This window comes from Lytechinus variegatus, chromosome 14 (assembly GCF_018143015.1).
Source record: "Lytechinus variegatus isolate NC3 chromosome 14, Lvar_3.0, whole genome shotgun sequence".
In the NCBI taxonomy this organism is placed as follows: Eukaryota; Metazoa; Echinodermata; class Echinoidea; order Temnopleuroida; family Toxopneustidae; genus Lytechinus; species Lytechinus variegatus.
In genome coordinates, this window is record NC_054753.1 from 14,216,588 (window position 1) to 14,234,184 (window position 17,597).

Sequence of the window (17,597 nt, forward strand, 5' to 3'; positions counted from 1 at the left end):
AAATGAGTATATTGTTGAACATGACTTAACGTTGTTTGGAAAGTTGTTCCAAATATCGGGACCATAATGTCGAATTGATTTATGAGTTATTAATAACTTAGGGTTGGTGAGATGAAGGTTTCCTGATGTGCGGGTTGGGTAGGAATGAACAGACCTGTTAAACCTAAACATATTATTAAAGGACGGAGGAAGTTGATTATTAAAGTATTTGAACATAAAGATAGCTACTTGAATCGTATTGATATCAAAGATTTTTAAGGTTTTAAGTTTATGAAACAATGGGTCAGAATGAGCCAAGTAATGTGACCCTGTGCACATACGGATTGTTCTTTTTTGTAGTTTAAAGATGGGGTTTAATTTAAAAGAACCACAATTTGCCCAAACGATATTACAATATGTTATATAAGGGAGGACTAATGAATTGTATAATAAGAATAAAGTTTTGTCAGGAAGAGTGAATTTTAACTTAGAAATTATTCCAATACTTTTGGAAACGGACATCGTAACATGGTGTATGTGTTGATTCCAAGTCAAAAATTCATCCATAATTGTACCTAAAAATTTAGATTGGTTTTTCTGTTCAAGGGGGGTGCCGTCAATGTTAATGTGAATCGGTGTGTTAATGTTATGGGAATGGTGTCTGAAATACATAAAATGTGTCTTTTTTGTATTAAGGGAGAGTTTGTTGGCTTTGAACCGGTTTGACACTTTGTCTATTTCACGATTAACGATATTGTTTAATGAATTAAGGTCTCTATGAGAATAAAATAGATTGGTGTCGTCGGCAAATAATACGAAGGATAAAATAGAGGAGGTTCTAATAATGTCGTTAATGTAGAGTAAAAATAAAAGTGGGCCTAAAATGGAACCTTGAGGGACCCCACATCGAACTAAAAGAGAATCAGAGTCGCAACTGTTAAAATTGACATATTGCCTTCGATTATTTAAGTAGTCTTTAAAGAAAGAGAGACATTGACCTCGTATTCCATAATGGTTGAGTTTGGAAAGTAAAATTTCATGGTTGAGGGTGTCAAACGCTTTACTAAGATCGCAAAAAATGCCAATTACGTGTTCTTTGTTCGCTATGGCATTTGTTATTTTGTCATAAATTTGAAGTAATGCTAAGTCTGTTGAATAATTTTTTCTAAAACCATATTGATTACAATTTAGAATGTTGTATTTGTTTATGAATTAATAAAGTCTTGTGTAAACTATTTTTTCTAGAATTTTGGATATTGTTGGAAGTATGGAAATGGGACGGTAATTACTTATTTCGTGAGGGTTGTCTTTTTGTCTCACCTGCTTCGCAGGTGAGACTATAGGCGCCGCTTTTCCGACGGCGGCGGCGGCGGCGGCGGCGGCGTCAACATCAAATCTTAACCTGAGGTTAAGTTTTTGAAATGACATCATAACTTAGAAAGTATATGGACCTAGTTCATGAAACTTGGCCATAAGGTTAATCAAGTATTACTGAACATCCTATTAGAGTTTCATGTCACATGACCAAGGTCAAAGGTCATTTAGGGTCAATGAACTTAGACCATGTTGGAGGAATCAACATCGAAATCTTAACCTGAGGTTAAGTTTTTGAAATGTCATCATAACTTAGAAAATATATAGACCTATTTCATGAAACTTGGACATAAGGTTAATCAAGTATCACTGAACATCCTGCATGAGTTTCACGTCACATGACCAAGGTCAAAGGTCATTTAGGGTCAATGAACTTTGGCCGAATTGGGGATATCTGTTGAATTCCCATCATAACTTTGAAAGTTTATGGATCTGATTCATGAAACTTGGACATAATAGTAATCAAGCATCACTGAATATTTTGTGCAAGTTTCAGGTCTCATGATTAAGGTCAAAGGTCATTTAGGGTCAATGAACTTTGGCCGAATCGGGGGTATCTGTTGAATTACCATCATAACTTTGAATGTTTATTAGTCTAGTTCATTAAACTTGGACATATGAGTAATCAAATATCACTGAACATCCTGTACGCATTTCAGGTCACATGACCAAGGTCAAAGGTCAATGAACTTTGGCCGAATTGGGTGTATCTGTTGAATTACCATCGTAACTTTGAAAATTTATGGATCTGATTCATGAAACTTGTACATAAGAGTAATCAAGTATCACTGAACATCCTGTGCGAGTTTCAGGTCACATGATCAAGGTCAAAGGTCATGTAAGGTCAATGAACTTTGGCTATTTTGGGGTTTTTTGTTGAATAACCATATCTCTGTAAGTTTATTGGTCTCGTTCATAAAAAGTGGACATAAGAGTAACCATGTATCACTGAACATCTTGTGTGAGTTAGAGTAGTATTCAAAGTCAGCACTGCTGCTATATTGAACCGCGTGATGCAGGTGAGACGGCCAGAGGCATTCCACTTGTTTAAAGATTGGATTAACTTTTGCAACTTTAAATAAGTCTGGAAAAACACCTTGGGATAGGGAGTTATTAAATATGTGAGTAAGAGGGCTAGCAAGAGGGTGGATTATTTGCTTAAGAAGAGACATGTTAATGCCATCGCAACCAGAAGATCTAGAATTATGAAGGGAACGAACAATAGTGATTATTTCGGAGGGGTTTGTTGGGGTTAAAAAAAGAGATTCTTGATTTGGATCTGTGAGGTAATCTGTAAAATGTGCGTTGGGACTATTAATTTTGTTTGCAAGCTCGGGTCCAATATTGGTAAAGAAAGAATTAAATGAGTTTGCATAATTAGTGGGATCAAGTATTTCAGATCAATTGAGAGTGATTTTGTCATTAGGTGGGGGGTGTGTTATTGTACCCAACACTTCTTTGATAACTTTCCAAGTTGTATTTGTATTTCCATTGGCAGCGTTTATTTTGTTAGTAAAGTGCAATTTTCGGGATATTCGAATTAATTTTGTTAGTTTATTACGATATATTTTATATTTTTTTAAAGAATCATCAGTTGGATTGCATAAGTGATATTTATATAGGCGATTACGTGTCTGTATGGACTTCAGTAAACCTTTCGTTATCCAAGGATTTTTGGGTTTGTTACGTTGGTTTTTTACTTTACCTATAGGGATATTCTTTTCATAATAATGTTTTAATGTATTATTGAAGTTATTGTATGCAATATTGGGATTTACTTCATTATTAATATCATCCCATTCTTCCAAAACTAGGTCTTGCTTCAGTAATTCTATATTTTGTTTAGATTCTTTACGATAAGTATATTCTTTGTTTGATTTGGGGTAAGACAGTTTACAATCACAAGTTAAGAAAATAGGCAGGTGGTCCGAAACTTCAGAACATAAAATTCCTCCTATGGCTTTGTTATTATGAACATTCGAAAATATGTTATCAATCTGAGTTGATGAATTCAAGTTAATCCTTGTGGGTTTATTAATAATAGAAATAAAACCAAACGAATATATTAATTTCATGAAATTGGATGAATTATTAATGTGAGATGAGGGCAAGAAGTTGATATTAAAATCACCGAGCAAAAAACAATGTTTGTTTTCATTCCCTATTTCATGAAGAAAATATTCTAGTTCATCGTGGAAACGATCGATATTTGTATCAGGTGGTCTATAAATTAATCCTATGATGATATTTTTGGAATTAGAATTTTCAATCTCTATAAACAATGACTCGGCATGCAATAATTTAACATCAGATCGAATCTTGAATTTGAGATTTTGTGAAATGTAAAAAGCAACTCCTCCTCTTCTTCCCTTACGGTCTGCCCTTATCAATTTATAATTAGGTATATCAAACATGTCAGGAGAACTTTCATGTAGCCATGTTTCGCTTAAACCGATGACTGAAAATTGAAAGTTATTTAATGAGTGTAAGAGGTTAACTAAATATTCAAAGTTTCTATTTAGACTTCTTATGTTTGCATGTAAAAGAGATAGATGATCTGGAGTAATATTAAATTCGTTGTTGAATTCTTGGGGAGTGTAATATTTGCTAACTTGCGGGTTCTCAAATTATCTGGAGTAAAATTATGTGACTCAAACAGGGGAACGTGAAAATGTAAAGTACCGGAGGTTTGGAGAGAGGTCAACTGCAAGCGTGCAAGTGGTGCATGTGCGTGAGTGTGTGTGTAGAGGTGTATTCATGTGTGAAAGTGGTGCTAGTGTATCAACAATAAGACCATATTTGAATGCAAAAAGAGTAAGACCCATCTTGGTCAATGATGGCTGGGCAGCAGAGCAGAGCTCGACCACCCTAAAGATACAATGGATAAACCAATTTCAGCAAATAAAAACTTAGAGTTTACTATGAGGGCATTGGAAGAAGACAATATTTACAACAAAAAAAGAACCATGAATCATAAAAAGAAGTCCAACAAGATTGAGTAATCACTATAGACTTCTAAGCATGTAACAAGAAGATGTCTTACATAATCTACATTGAATTGAATTAATACATTGAAACCGCATTACATGCTTTTCAGTCTAGAAAATACCGAGAATGGTCTACATCAAAGGGAGTATTTTTCCTTAAAAATCTGTTACAATGAGGAATAAATAAATGAGGGAAACTGGAAATGAGCTTTGAATTAATTTGAAAGTATAAAGAGAGTTCAAGAATGTACAAGAAGCCCACCATTCACAGTTTAATAATTAAAGTATATATATCATGTAATCAAGTCATTTTATTTCAGCTTAGAGGAAAAAATGCTTGTGACTACTGGTATTTGCTCTGGCATTTATTATAATTACACTCTTGTTACCTTTGAAAGAGTTCAAACTGAAATGTTCCAAAGCTACCTTGTGCATATAATTCTTACCTATGTTGTGTATTATTGTGGATTAGTCCTAGATGTTTTTTTAATGAAATGTGATGAAAATATCTCTCTTCCCCAGTTCATTGTTGGAAGCTAGTTTGCAGAAAGTTTTGTTTTCTTTTATACAGTGCTTTCCACAAAAAACCCCAGAGATTTATCAAAGGTTTATGGTAACTTAATCACAAATACAATAGACAAATAACCTACCATTGTAAAGCATTGAATCTCCTCTTTCATCTGAAATTACTCAGATTATTTATTATTCACGCATGAGTGAGCAAAAACAATTTGAAGAGGGGATACTAAAAAGTCATTTTTGGGGTGTATCTGGGTTTCAAAAAGAAAACCACATTTTTAAAAAGTTCAATATCTGTTCTTTAATTTGATACCTCAATTACAGAAAATGATCAAGAAAAAATAAAGTTCTGGTTATTTGGAATAAGGATTGGTTTACAATCATTTCATAAAAATCTACAGGGTAGCGTTCAAACTCACTTGACGCTTGTTTTGTTGACGATCAGCCATGCATTAAGTCTTTTGTTAACCATGCGATAGCTTCTGTGGGAAACACGTGAAAACGTGTTTATTTAATGAAATTATTTTATGGAAATACAAGCATTGTTTTGAGGGAACATAACTTTTTGTCTCGCCCATCAGAGGTGAAGGCGAGACTTAGGGATCCAAATGTGTCCGTCCATCACAAACCTGTAAGGACACATAACTCCACAACTGTAAGTCGCTTTTCAACCAAACTTGGATGGTAGATGGACTTGGAGAACCTGCATATTATGCTGCAGTCGGAGGTCACATGGTAAGGTCGAAGGTCATTTTCAGGTCAACGTTAAAATTTACATGCAAGGCTCTCTTATGACACCTAACTCCACAACCGTAAGTTGCTTTTCAACCAAACTTAGATGGTAGATGGACTTGGGGGACCTGCATGATAATATGCTGCAGTCGGAGATCACATGATAAGGTCAAAGGTCATTTTCAGGTCAATATTAAAGTTTATGTCCAAGGCTCTTATGACAAGTGTTATTCCATCCCAGTCATTTCACAATGAAGTTTCGATATAATTCTCTTTTTTCCCCTTGCAAATCACGATATTTCTGGTTATTTTTATAAGTGGGTGAGACACAAAACTGTTTTTGCCTTGTTTACTTCTTGACCAATTTTTTTGTGATTAAGGTATCAAATAAAAGAGCAGATATTGAACTTTTTAGGCAGATGATTTTCTTCTTGACATTTAGATACCCCCTGCCAAATGAGTTTTTGGTATCCTTTCTTCAAATTGTTTTTGCTCACTCATGCATGAATGAGGAATAATCTAAGTGATATCAGATGAAAAAGGAGATTCTTAGTTTTACATTGGTACGTCATTTGTCTATTTCATTTGTGATTAAGTTATAATAAATCATCGCCTAATATCGGTTTCCTTTTTTTCTGGGACGCACTTTATATTGTTTTCAATTTGTTTGCAAATTCCTGCAATTGGAGGAATCCTGCATTTACGTGTATATTTTGATGTCAGATACCCAGATGTGTGTTGTATTTTCCTTCTTTTCTTTTGACCCCCCTCCCCTGCTGCACAGCATGAAAACAGAATGATAGAGTTAATATGGAACCGAAACACCCCCGCAAAAAAAAAATAAAGTAGAGTAGACGTTCTAGAGGATTTCTCCTTTGTTATTAGCTAACCCAGGGGACTCCTGCCCTCGTGGCCCGCTACCCGGGCGGGAGTTCCCTGGGTTAGTTATTAGCATGCACACATGTACAGTATGCTTTGTGTCAGCAATGTGTGTACACATTCATCTGGTCCACAAAAGATAATTTATTTTTCGGGCTGTGAAGCACTTTGCTGATGTTAGTAGAAGTACCTGAGTTAATCTGAAGATTTAATGTCACCATTACTTCAGTTGTTACTCTCCCTTTGCTTTTTATGCAGGAAGAAAGGTTTTGTCAGAGGCAAAAATATTCCAGGCCAGTGTTGGAGCTGCATGTCATTCTCATACTGGAGACAGGTAAGTACATGTTTCTCTTCTGAAATGAAAGTTATTTAAATGATACTACAGTGCGTATCAAAAAAAAGTTTACACTTTGAAAAAGCCCTGGGAATTAAAAAATATACAACATGTGGGAATTTCTTTCAGTTATAATATTGGGTTTGGGTCTCATCTATCCGATGAAAGTAAAAGTTTTGACAGAATGTTATACTTGAGAGAGCATTGTCCATTTGTGTAAAGCTCGCAGAAATCTGTTTGCGCAGAAATGCTCGTTTTCACACTGTGTCAAGGGGAAAGGGTGAAATCAAACTTACCCTGTGAAACATTTCTCGTACATTTCCCTTGCATTTTTAGTCAATTGAAATAAAACGGGATACATTCAAGCATTTTGTAACCATTTTGCCACCCAAATTGAAATTTTAACATTTAGTAAGCACAATCTTTACCCTTTTTGTGTCAGCTGGATCTGAGGACATAACTGAATCTGAACAAAAGTTTATATCAGACATTTCCAGCATTTTTCCCAAAGTTTTTATCATTTAAAGTTAGTTTACATTTCATTGTTTATTTAATACTTGTTTCTCCACACTTTTCTCAAGCTTGACAATGATTAACTAAATGAAAATCAAGCCTAAGCCATTTCATATAAATCACAGTTCAGTGTAAAGCAAATAACGTCTCGATGGCCTCGGTGTGTGGGGAATGGGGTGGGGCGCAATGCACTCTTCAAAGTGTTTTGGGCAAGGAAACAAATTTTAAAGGTAAAAAATATCTTCAAATCAATTTTACTAGCTAAATTCCATGCGTTCTTCATGATTACGGTCTACTTTTACTTGCATAACTATTTCAAAGTTCTGCGCAAATCATTTTTCAGTAACTTTTCAAAAGTAAGTGGTGCTCACTCAAGCGGAAATATTTTGTAACAGTTATATCGTCATTTGCTTAAATAGATCTGTACCAATGTCAAAATGTGGAAAAATCTTCAGGATATTACAAATGTGTAATTTTAAAGGACTTTTTCAAAGTGTAAACTTTTTTTTGATACGCACTGTAGATACCCTCGTAGTAATATTATTGTGAATTAGAATGCCAAAGTGATATGAAATCCAAGAGGCTATAAAGTGATGTGAAAGTGATATTGATGTGCTATTCCAGTTGAGGGAAAGGTTGATAGTTACTGTATGGTTTAGCATTCTTGACAATGATCATAATAAAAGTAAGGATGATTGATAATGTCGCTCTGAAGAGGAAGAAGACAAAGAAAGAAATTGGAGAGGAAGAAGAAGAAGTAAATAAAGAAGATGAAGAAGAATTAGAAAGAGGGTAAGAGCAAAAAGGAGCGTGAGCAGATGAAGGAAAGGAAAATTCAAAGAAGAGATCTTTCCATTTACCACAATTTTTAGAATAATGATCCATTGCAGAGGCTGATCATGGATGGATGTTTGATGCTTTGACACTTGAAAGTGTGAACACCTAAAAAAAATACCCATGAGATGTGGTGCATCCTTTTTATGTTTCATTATAAAGGGTACCCTCAAAGGTGCCAAATAATCACAGAATTTCGTTGAGATGAATACCAACATCAAATAGAATCGCTTCAATGTTCAATGGCATGGACCGATGATATTGGAATGGTTCCTTAACTAAGTAAACTTTGACATTTCTATTTAAAATCACTTATATTTCTATAACAAAATTTTTGAAGATCAGACATATACATTCCAACATGGTTTTTAGCATTCACCTTTATATAATACATGTACATATATATCATATATATGTATATATATATATATATATATATATATATATAGAGGAAAAAAATGACTACGAAGTGGTCGTTGCTCCTTGCTTCTCCATTTAATCAAGCTTTCGATCAATGCATGATCTTCCTCAGGACTATAAATATATAAACAAAGTACAAATACAAATAATACAATATGATGGCCTCTAAAATAATCTAAACATGCTTCACGGTTACTTATAATTATTAATTATTTTACACTATATAAACAAGAGAACATATTATATGATATAAAAAGACTTATTTTGACAATTGCCAGATAAAGATATATATTTATAGAAAGAGATATTAATTTTATGTAATTATATTACTACAATTGTCAGAAATATATATGTATATATATATATATATATATATACAGAGATTTGTTATAAATGTATACACGTGTAGGAGTCAACATATCTGAGGAATTATAAACAAGAGAACATATTATATGATATAAAAGGACTTATTTTGACAAATGCCAGATAAAGATATATATTTATAGAAAGAGATATTTATGTAATTATATATAGATTTGTTATAAATGTATACATGTATAGGTGCCAACATATCTAAGGAAATGCAGATAGAAAACATGTTATGTGATAAGAGACTTATTTTGACAATTGCCGTATAATTGTATATATACAGAGAGAAATATTTATAGTTATACGGCAATTGTCAAAATAAGTCTCTTATCATATAACATGTTTTCTATCTGCATTTCCTTAGATATGTTGGCACCTATACATGTATACATTTATAACAAATCTATATATAATTACATAAATATCTCTTTCTATAAATATATATCTTTATCTGGCATTTGTCAAAATAAGTCATTTTATATCATATAATATGTTCTCTTGTTTATAATTCCTAAGATATGTTGACTCCTACACGTGTATACATTTATGATAAATCTCTGTATATATATATATATATGACAATTGTAGTAATATAATTACATAAAATTAATATCTCTTTCTATAAATATATATCTTTATCTGGCAATTGTCAAAATAAGTCTTTTTATATCATATAATATGTTCTCTTGTTTATATAGTGTAAAATAATTAATAATTATAAGTAACCGTGAAGCATGTTTAGATTATTTTAGAGGCCATCATATTGTATTATTATATTATTGTATTGTATTTGTACTTTGTTTATATATTTATAGTCCTGAGGAAGATCATGCATTGATCGAAAGCTTGATTAAATGGAGAAGCAAGGAGCAACGACCACTTCGTAGTCATTTTTTCCTCTATATTGACCCTCACCACTATGAATGACCGCCAGTGTTACGAGGCTTTTGGAAAATTTCTTCCGCTATATATATATATATATATATATTTAATAGGTGAACTTGAATTGAATTCCCAATTGAAATAAAGGAACCTATCTCTTAATACCACCTGTTGATAAGAACGATTTCTTGAAGATAACTTCTTATAATAGAATTATGCTGATTTATGCAAATGTAAACTTGATACTCAGAACCACCAGGTCAATCTTCTCCATCATAGTCGATGATTCAATTAATTTCCCATGATTTTTTTGTGTCTCATTTTCACCATGCATAACAAAAAATATATTGACATGGTATACTGTTACTTTGATACAATACACAGTAGGAACTAAAGCATAAACAAAATGTTTTTGACATTGTAGGTAAGTAACCCATTTAACTAAAACATGGCTTGAAATAATCGTCCATAAAAAGCAGAACCAAAAAAAAATAATAATAATAATTTAATGTCCCTTTGATAATAATATTCCTCATTTATGTGGCACTTAATACATTGGAACGACGTCTCTAAGCGCTTTACAGACATATTATTACCCCGGTCATCGGATCCTTGCATGCCCGCATACAATGTATGCACCTTCTCCACTCCCTGGGGAGCATTCCAACAAGAGTTCCAAGACTCAATTGCTAGGTATACTACATATAGGCTTTCACATCCTACCGGGTACCCATTTAACACCTGGGTGGAGAGTGGCAAAGTGTGGATTAACGCCTTGCCAAAGGACGCTAGGCCATGGTGGGATTCGAACACACGACCCTCTGATTACAAGGCGAGAGTCAGAACCGCTACACCACGACGCTTCCATGTAACATATTGGGATATAGACATCAGGCCTATAAAATTAAAACCAAACATCATGCACCCCAGTTATGAAGAGGCTGAGTTACTGGTGCTATCAGAGGGATTTCAGAGGTCTGAATATTAATGCTCTATTTCCCCAGTTTCCCTCAGAAAGCAAGCTAAATCTACATTTAGATTGCCTCTGTCGGTAGTGATTATTCATTCTTCCATCAAAGGAAAATGAAATATTTGGGAACAAGAGAGCTTGTGTGAAATCAAAAATCAAAGAAACGGATCAACAAAAGTTTGAGAAAGATTGAATAAATAATTAAAAATTCATGAGCATTTGAAGTTTAGATCATTTTGTAAAATCCTCTAGTTGGTATTATGTGACAAAGATGTGTGATGTCACATGTGAACAATATCCCCATTACTTACCTGATGGGATGTGAAAGCCTTTATGTAGTATGCTTAGCAATTGAGTCTTGGAACTCTTGTTGGAATGCTCCCCAGGGAGTGGAGAAGGTGCATACATTGTATGCGGGTATTCAAGGATCTGATGACTGGGGCAATAATATGTCTGTAAAGCGCTTAGAGACGTTCCGATATATTAAGCGCTATATAAATGCGGAATATTATTATTATGTACATATTTTATTAAACTGCCTTTTTATGACTTTTATCAGTAGATCATGTATTCTTTTTATAGGAGGGCATGTATTACAGATTTTCAAAGAATGCATTATGGATGAAGAGTTTGTATCACCAGAAGAAAGCGCAAACAAAAAGAGAAATTTTTTGGGTATTTTATAGTCAATCATGTGCAGGGAAAGTTGTTCACATATGACATCACACGTCTTTGTCACATTGCCAATGGGAGGATCTCCATAGCATTAGTAACCACAATAATGAAAAGCTCATTATTTGTCATTATTTTCTCAAACTTTATTTGATCTTATTCTTTGATTTTTCTCTTTCCACACAAGCCCACTTGTTCCAAAGGTGTCATTCTCCTTTAACTTCACCATTAGCAATTATGTAAATGTAAAGTTGATACTCAGAACCACCAGATCACACTGCTTCATCATAGTTATGACTCAATTCATTATCCATGATTGAATTCCTTTTGGAGGGATTTAGGGCTTTATTTCATAAAGAAAGCAATACAAGGAGATCGCTTCCCTTTCTTGCTGTATGTGAATAATTTCAGATACTGAATATAAATCAATAATTCGCCCTCTTATTTCCATGGCTCACAATGTGAATGCCATATTTCCACAGCTTTCCTTTGGAAAGCAAGCTATATCTAGATTGCCTCTGTCCAGTGAAAAAAAAATACAATGGGCCTCAGGGCAATGTCAACCCCAAAATTCTCAAAAGAGCACTGAAAACTCTAAATAGAGCCCTGGAAGCCGCCATTCATTTCAATGTATTAAAGCTTATCCAATGTTTCAGATTTAGGCAGTAACTTGTGAAATCAAGCCCATGGAAATATAAAACACATTTTTTTTGCTTGCCTCTGTCAGCCGTGATGTTTTTTTTTTCTGCCATCACCTTTACCAATAACTATTCTTTGCCTGTAAAAAGTATGATGATAATGCCAATAATAATGATGTTAACAATAATGATAACAACAAAAACAAAAAACGTTTGATATACCCATAGTAACCAATTCAGTTAATATTTATGAAATTCAGCCCTAAATCCCTTTAAAAGAAATTCAATCATGGATAATGAATTGAATCATCCCAGTGTTGAAGCCACCTAGAGCAATTTTCTTATGTTTACTTCCTACTGAAATGAAGTGAACATAAGAAAAAACGCATAAGAAATTAAGATGATCTGAGAAAACTATAAGAACAATAGTGGAAAGTGTAATGAAAATAAACTACCAAAATCTTCTTGAAGGAACTTTCTCTTCATAAGTCAAAGTGAACTTTTGCCATTTTTATTTTGTGGGGGTATTGTGGTCTTGTGGTTAAGATTCTCGTCTTTCAATCTGCAAGAAATTTATCCAAATTGTGCCGCACTCAACCCAGATGAGGTAACTGGGTACTGGCAGGAAGATTCTTCAAAAAGCTGTGTGCACTGGAATCAGTTGACTAGCTAAGCCGGGGTAATATAGGGGCGCCTTGAGCACCTAGCAAGGTGGATACCTGCACTATACATGTACAAATCCTATTATTACAACATTTTCTGTTATACAGTATGTATAAAAAACGGGACAGATTTGAAAAGTCTATAAAACTTTTGTTTCAAATTATGATCTCTATATTTTTGTGTCAATAGACCTGCTTTAAGTCTTATCCTTCAAATGTCATGAAAATGCTTTATTTTTGTTCATGCTTGAGCGAACACGGAATGTTTTTGCCTGGGGTAAAGAAGGAGGCTAGCGCCAAAGTAGCATAAAATTAAAAAAAATTTATAAGATGGTCGGACTTCTTGCTAATCAGCAGACTTCCTCTTAATCTTTTCATTATCTTTGCCATAATTTTCGAATTATGTGGTCAAATTTCATTTCCAAATCTATTTGCTTGAATATTTGTTCCTTTTTAATATCTTCTCTTTTAGCTTTGAATATTCCTTCTTTATGCAAGATAATTTTTTTTTAAACCGAAGTATGGGAGAGTGTTTTTTTTCAAATCCTTTCATCGTGTGCTACAAAGGATATGTTGCCTTTAAACAGTGGCATACTGATGGTTGGGGGCTGGGTGCACTCTCCCCAATAAAATAATCCTGGCCAAGAAAACAAAAGTGGAAAGGAAAATAACAGAAAACATAGATAGAAATAGATATATGATATCATTTTCTGAATATTTGTCAAATTTCACAAAATTGGATATTTTAATAAAACAAGTAAAAAAATATTTGCTTGCTCGCTTCACAACTTTTTAATACATTTACCCGATCTGCCATATCTTGCTCCTTAACAATTAAATTAATACACCATTGCCATTGAAAGACATAATCCTTTCCTGTTTGTCTTGTCAAGCACAGAATTAAACTTGGTGAAGGATTCAATAACCCCTTGAAAATAGGATTCATGTCTTTTATAGGTACCATAACATAATTTGTTTCACATAATAGAAGGATTTGAATGATTAAAAATTCTCCAAATGAATAATGCAAATCTTCTTACTTGGGTTGACAAAAAGTCTTCTCTTCTTACTTATGAAGGAAAATTCAAAGGTACAAGAAGTTTAAATGAAAAACAAAATATTTCAGGTAAATAGATTTGTAAATGAAATTTGATAGCATAATTTGAAAATTATGGTAAAGATAATGAAAAGATTAAGAGGAAGTCTGCTGATTAGCCAAAATCAAGTACCCTTGAAAATCCTGTGCGAGTTTTAGGTCACATGACCAAGGTCAAAGGTCATTTAGGGTTAGAACTTTGGCCATGTTAGGGTTATTTGAATTTGGGGGAATTATTATAACTTCAGAAGTTTATAGATCTAGTTCATGAAACTTGGGCATAAGTGCAGAAATGTATCCCTGAATACCCTGTGCACATTTCAGGAAAATGGCCAAGATCAAAGTTCATTTAAAGTTCAATGAACTCTGACTGTGTTGGGAGTGTGTTTTGAATTGTCATCATAACTTAGAAAGTTTATGGATTTAGGCTTTTAGCTCATGAAACATCGACATAAGGCTAATCAAGTATGAATGATTGTTTTGCGCATGTCTTAGGTCACATGGTCAAAGGTCATTTGGGGTCAATGGACATAATATTTCATTATCATATTACAGTTTTCTTCTTAGAAAAATTATTCATTAGCTTTTTCAAAGGCAGCACTGCTGCTATATCGATTTGCATAATGCAGCCGAAACTGCCAGAGGCGTTCCACTTTTTTAATTTTTTTTTTGTTTTTTTTAAATGAATAAATGAACTGAACTGAATATAAGACTGCTCTACTAGCAAGCCCTGCATACCAACATGACCAAGACATGCTATCATATCATATTTACACAAATACAAAGAAATACAGCAATTTTTCATTCTCTGTTTTAAAACTTAGACCATCACACATTTTGCTTGCCATTGGAGTTCCAAATGAGGTGGCTGTCAATGCGTTGAGACTAAGCGTCGGACGTCACACCACCATCGAGGATGTTGATATGATTCTGAAGGATCTCCAAGATTCTCTAAGAACATTGGACTCGGAGGTAGATTCTTAGACATATATGGGATGGTATTCCGATATAATGAAACCTAGCTTTAACCCTAGGCTAAACTATAACTTTAAATCACACTCCTGTTGAGTGCTTGGCTTCATAATATTTCTTCCCCATTTGTGGCATTTATAATGAATCAATTAATTTATTTATTAGAACATATTTAATCAGGTGCAAAAGATCAGTATAAAACTGTTTTTCATCAATGACCTGATGAAAACATAAAGAACAACATAAATCATCACATCATACATGAAATTAAAGTCAAAATCTAATTCAAAGATAACAACACTTAGTGACATAAATGAACAAATATTGTTACTTAAATGATAATATGAATCAAACTAAAATATTTTAAATTATTAAAAGGAAACAGTAACTGATTTTGATACTACTAATTGTATAATTTATTCGCTGATAAAAACAACAATGAAATAATTCTGGCACAATAGAAAATCAATTCATTAAACTTCATGTTTTGTATTTTCTTGTTCTTCCCATTTCACGACTCAATTATTTTTGTAACACCTTGTTTTCAGCATAATAAGAACGATTTTAATTGGTACATGGGATTACAATTGGCACTCCATTAAAAGTGTGGTCTAAGTTAACCCAGGTTTAACTAAACCGTGCAATCAGAATACCACCCAAGGTCAAATGTTTCTGCAAGAGAATGCCATGGAAACGATTTTGTGGACATTGAGGCACCTTAATTAGCAAAATGAGGTCTGTGCTATTGTGAATGAACATGAAAGCGAAGATCAGAGTTTAAGATCTGCATCTTTCATTTGAAGATAAAAGACTAACATGTTCTCAGTCGAAAGTCTGTCATCACCACTTCTACCCATAGTCTTGCTACAATTTTGAATTGCTAAATTGCTGCTCGATGGCTCGAATTCGCAAAGGAGGTGGTTCTGAAAACCATCGATTGAACTCATGGTTTAAGCAGGTTTCCTGTAAAAATCACGCTATTTACCGCACATATTGAAAAATCTCCAATACTGATGCTCGATTTTGTTATCAGTGCGCCAATTTGACACATGTTGCCATGGTTAAGTACGCTATTTTCATGCTCGTTAGTTCAGAATGTCACGTTTTGTGGTTGAATCAAAAGGCTCATTCTTTGAAATCCAATGAAACCGATAAAATTAATGTTAGAGGTTGTTTTTATGGAGATAAATACTAAAATAAAAAGAAAATAATAGTGTGTGAGGTACACCATCGACTCTCTTATTTGCATGACACTGAGTTTTGCATAACTGTTTTGAGGAAAAAATAAGCGAAAATAAAAATGCCACAACTTTCTTATTTCATATCCGATTTTGATGAAATTTCCAGAAAATTTTCAGCTTTGTGCTAGTTTAATTTTTCTCTTTTGACTCAAATCAACATTTTTCTGGGGTGGACTAGACATTTCATGAATGGGATTTGCGAGGTACAGCCATCTATCTTCGGTGACACACCCCCTAAAATAACATTAAACATTTCCGGCCTAGTTATCTGTTAGGGTTGGTGACATGTCACAATCACAAATTATATTAATTAAACCATTCATTTTGTCCGGTTTAACAAGGGATTTGCATGACAAGGCGTTACAACACAATAAGAAATGACAAAGAAAATAGATATTGATTGTGATAATGTGTTCGAAGTCCTTTATTTGAAATTCCTGTTCATAACAAGTCTGATAAAGGATTTAAAATCATTTGTTAGATCCCGAAACGGCGTGAATAGGCCACGAAAAATTTCTCTCGCAAAAATAAAAGTTGTGAAGAAATGGTATGACACGTTCTTTTATAGCCCCTCCCCTCTCTCTATTATAAACAGTGCGTATCAAAAAAAGTTTACACTTTGAAAAAACCCTGAGAATTCAAAAATATACAACATGTTGGTATTTTTTTCACTGATAATCTTGGGTTTGGGTCTCATCCATCCAATAAAAATAAAAGTTTTGACAGGATGTTACACTTGGGTGAGCACTGTCCATTTTTGTAAAACTCGCAGAAATGCTCGTTTTCATGCTATGTCAAGGGGAAATGGCGAAATCAAACTTACCCTGCGAAATATTTCTCATACATTTCCCTTGCACCTTTAGTCAATTGAAATAAAACGGATACATGCAAGCATTTTGGAACAATTTTGCCACCCAAATTGAAATTTTAACATTTAGTAAGCACAATCTTTACCCTTTTTGTGCCAGCTGGATCTGAGGACATAACTGAATCTGAACAACAGTTTATATCAGACATCTCCAGCATTTTTTCACGATCTTTTTATTATTTAAAGTGGGTTTACATTTCATTTTTCATTTGATACTGGTTTCTCCACACTTTTCCCAAACTTAGCCATGATTGAATGACTAAATGAAAATCAAGCCTAAGCCATTTCATGTAAATCACAGCTCAGTGTAAAGCAAATAACGTTTCGATGGCCTCAGTGTGTGGGGGAGTGGGGTGGGTGCAATGCACTCTTAAGTGTATTGGGCAAGGAAACAAGTTTTAAAAGGTACAAGATATCTTCAAATAAATTTTACTAGCTAAATTCCGAGTGTTTTTCATGATTGAGGTCTACTTTTATTTGCATAACTCTTTCAAACTTCTGCGCAAATCATTTTTCACTGACTTTTCAAAAGTAAGTGGTGCTCACTCAAGCAGAAATATTTTTCGACAGTTATATCGTCATTTGCTTAAATGGATCTGTGCCAATGTTAAAATGTGGAAAAATCTTCCGGATATTACAAATGAGTAATTTTACAA

General features: G+C 33.7%; 1 protein-coding gene across 1 annotated transcript in view; it reads left to right on the plus strand.

The window, feature by feature from the left end:
* Window positions 1-15,008, plus strand: part of LOC121427430 (selenocysteine lyase-like) — a 35,942-nt gene extending 20,934 nt beyond the window's left edge. Inside the window, exons 13-14 of the mRNA XM_041623821.1 lie at window positions 6,729-6,804; window positions 14,685-15,008. Of these exons, the coding sequence (XP_041479755.1) occupies window positions 6,729-6,804; window positions 14,685-14,844 (236 nt within the window). The 3' untranslated portion in view covers window positions 14,845-15,008. The remainder of the gene's footprint in view (window positions 1-6,728; window positions 6,805-14,684) is intronic.
* The last annotated feature ends 2,589 nt before the right edge of the window (window positions 15,009-17,597 follow it).